This window comes from Jatropha curcas, chromosome 5, assembly GCF_041381405.1.
Source record: "Jatropha curcas cultivar XTBG-Jc1 chromosome 5, XTBG_Jcur_1.0, whole genome shotgun sequence".
In the NCBI taxonomy this organism is placed as follows: Eukaryota; Viridiplantae; Streptophyta; class Magnoliopsida; order Malpighiales; family Euphorbiaceae; genus Jatropha; species Jatropha curcas.
Window position 1 is genome coordinate 3,831,020 of NC_143155.1, and position 3,112 is coordinate 3,834,131.

General features: G+C 36.4%; 1 protein-coding gene across 1 annotated transcript; it reads left to right on the plus strand.

Annotated features, from left to right (window-relative positions):
• Positions 1–285: 285 nt before the first annotated feature.
• Positions 286–2,010, plus strand: LOC105628968 (uncharacterized). The gene has a single exon (XM_012210474.3). The coding sequence runs from the start codon at positions 332–334 to the stop codon at positions 1,775–1,777; it is 1,446 nt and encodes a 481-aa protein (XP_012065864.1). The 5' UTR covers positions 286–331; the 3' UTR covers positions 1,778–2,010.
• Positions 2,011–3,112: the final 1,102 nt, after the last annotated feature.

Sequence of the window (3,112 nt, forward strand, 5' to 3'; positions counted from 1 at the left end):
AAAGGCTTGTTTTCGTTGTTTATGTTTGGGACAAATGTCCTGCATTTCTGTGCTTATGTTGTCAAAATTGGATTGCCACAAAATAGCTAGACAAAAAAATCATTAAAAACTATTAAGATTACAACACTGCCCTGCCTTGTAAAGATATTTTTAATTATGTGACATTTCAATATTCTTTTCACAAGTTTTTTTTTTTGGGCAATTTAACTTCCTGACCACAAAAATCTCCTCTTTCCTCTGGTGTAAAATTTATTTGCTTATCTAGACTTATAAATAGGAGCTTACAAAGCTGCAGGTTCGCAGTATCAAATAAGAAAGAGTGGAGAGAAAAATGGCGCCCTTTATCCCTCGATATTCAGTCTTTAAATCAAACTTCGCTAACAATTATTTGGTCTACATTGATGAATCAGGCAGCTCGCAGTATAGATATATTAGATGCGATGGAACAGAGATCGTGAGCCCATTCTCAAAATTCAGAGTGGAGAAGGCAACAACAAGCTCTGCCTTAATCCACATAAGATGCTGTTTCAGCAACAAATATTGGAGGCGAAGCAGCGAAGGATCGGATTATATTGCCGCAGCCGCTGACAAGGCGGAGGAAGACCAATGCAACTGGTCATGCACGTTGTTCAAGCCCATCCAGGCCGGTGATGACAAAACATTCCGTTTCCAGCACGTCCAGCTTGGAAACAACGTATGGTTTAATCGATCCGACAATGACTACCGGGGTTGCTTAATCGCAAGGTATTCAACCGAAGAATCAGATGGGGCCGATCTCTTCACGGTTATCAACTGGGATTCATTGGTAATATTGCCCAAACACGTAGTGTTCAAGGGCGACAATGAAAAATATCTACGCTACCGTGGTGAGGGTGGTGACGACCATATGGAATTTGGATGCGATGATATTGGTTCTACAAAAGTTGCCAACGAAATTTTCTACAATTTCGACGGAAGCATCCGGGTGAAGCTCGATGAGAATGGCAAATTCTGGGAGGCCACCCCAAATTGGATATATCCAATCTCGACTGATACTTCAGCTACTTCAGCAACATCTTTTTGGCCAGTTAAACTCGGGCCAGAAGGGGACAAAGACAATATCATCGCTCTCAAAAACTTGGGCAACGATAGATTTGTCCGTAGAACCCATTACGAAGGAACAGTAGATTGTGCAGCTGCTGCATCCTGGGCCACAACCATAGACAAAGAGGCCTATTTGTATGTGGAAGAGCCGTTGGTTTCAAGGAAAGTTTACGATGTAGATTTCCATCTGGGTGATGTAAGGGTCTACGGCGAACAGATCGTACTCTTAGCAAGCGACGAAGTGAATAACAAGTCGGACACTGAAATAAAAGATTCTACTCTGTTACTGGAGTATGAAGACAGTAGAACGAGCACTTATAAGACTAGCACGTCAGTGAAGACCGGTATTGAAATGGAATTCTCCGCCAGCATTCCAATCATTGCGGATGTACTAGATATTGGACTATCCAGTAAATTCTCACTAGAGTTCGGGAAAAAATACGCATGGGGTGAGGAAAAGAAAAAGACCAACACATTATCTGCTACCATGAAAGTTGTTGTGCCTCCAAAGACTAAGGTGAAAGTGGATCTGGTTGCAACCAAAGGATTTTGCGACGTTCCCTTTTCGTATGCTCAGCGAGACACTCTTACCAATGGTAAACAGATTACTTACATTAAAGATGACGGTGTTTATGTTGGAAGCAATTACTATGGATTCAATTTTGTGGTCAAGGAAGAAAAGATTGGGTCTTGATTATCGTCACTGTAATTGCTTCATCTTCAGTGATTCTACCCTTTTCTTTTTTCCCTTTTGTCTTCAATAAGTCTGCAATGGTCTTGTGTTACAGTTTCCTTTCTGGACATGGGCTTTGCAGCCATTAAGTAAGATGTGATGTTTCTTATTAGCTGAAAAATAATTGCGGAATGTTTTACTTATATCTCACTTATGAGAACTAAATAAAAAAAAATCTGTCTTTTATATCTTCATTTTCCACCACTTTTGCAAACTTGCGTTGGTATATTATTGAAGTACTTCATTAAGTATTAGTAATACTGATGGCGATAGTTATTTCAAAATTAAGAACAACCAATGCTGTAATAAAAAATAAATATGAGTTATAATTTAGGTAAGGTCATTTTCAGAGGTCTAAAATTAGTCTTGAAATTAGCTTTTAAAAAAAATAAATAGTCTCTTATCTTTTCCATCCAGTTACAGGTTATTTCACCCTGCAAACTGCAGTCAAATCGCGAACCTTTTGCTTCCATCAACGTCTTCCCTCGTAGCAAAAACGACCTCCATATATAAAAACCTATATATTGCTAAATTTCATCATATTGCTACATTAACAAATTCTGATAATTAAAAGAACTGTATTCCTTAATTAATTAAAAGCATGTTGGTTGGCAAATAAAAATTTTCCACTCTGTAGTTATTACTTTATTTACATAAGAATTTCTCTCCGAAGAGCCATGAAAACATGAAGAGCCGTCCACCCTTTATTGAAGAAAGGTTGAATGGTTGAGATTTGGTTGGGTGTAGAGGACTGATGGATGTAGTTTTTTTCTATAAGGATTTGATAACATTAATATTAATATTATAATTATCTTTAGTTATTTACATAATGATTAGCAAACAAATATAGTGGAAAAAACCCCCCCACTATAACTATCCAAATCAGTTACCATGTATAACTATACAAAGAGGAACCAGAAAGAAAGAAGCAACTAGCAACTAGTCTTTCTTTCTTTTTTTTTTTTTTGTGTGTAAATCAATAATTAAGACTCATTGCCTCTTCTTACAGATGCATTTAGTAAGAATCAACCCAAGAGCTCTTCTTACATGCCTCTAAATACTCTAAAAACATAATATTATTTGTTGAAGCAAATGCGTTTTTGTTCTCTTTGGAAGTTTTGCTTAAAGTGAGAATTGTATAAGCAAACTGTTTGATAAACTTAAAGATTAAATCAACAAAAATCATTAAATAAATCTACATCATTTAACAATTTATAATCTCTTATTTGGAAAACAATATTTTTTCCGAGAATTAAATGGAAAAGGATATTAAAATCAAAAACAAAAAACACAAGA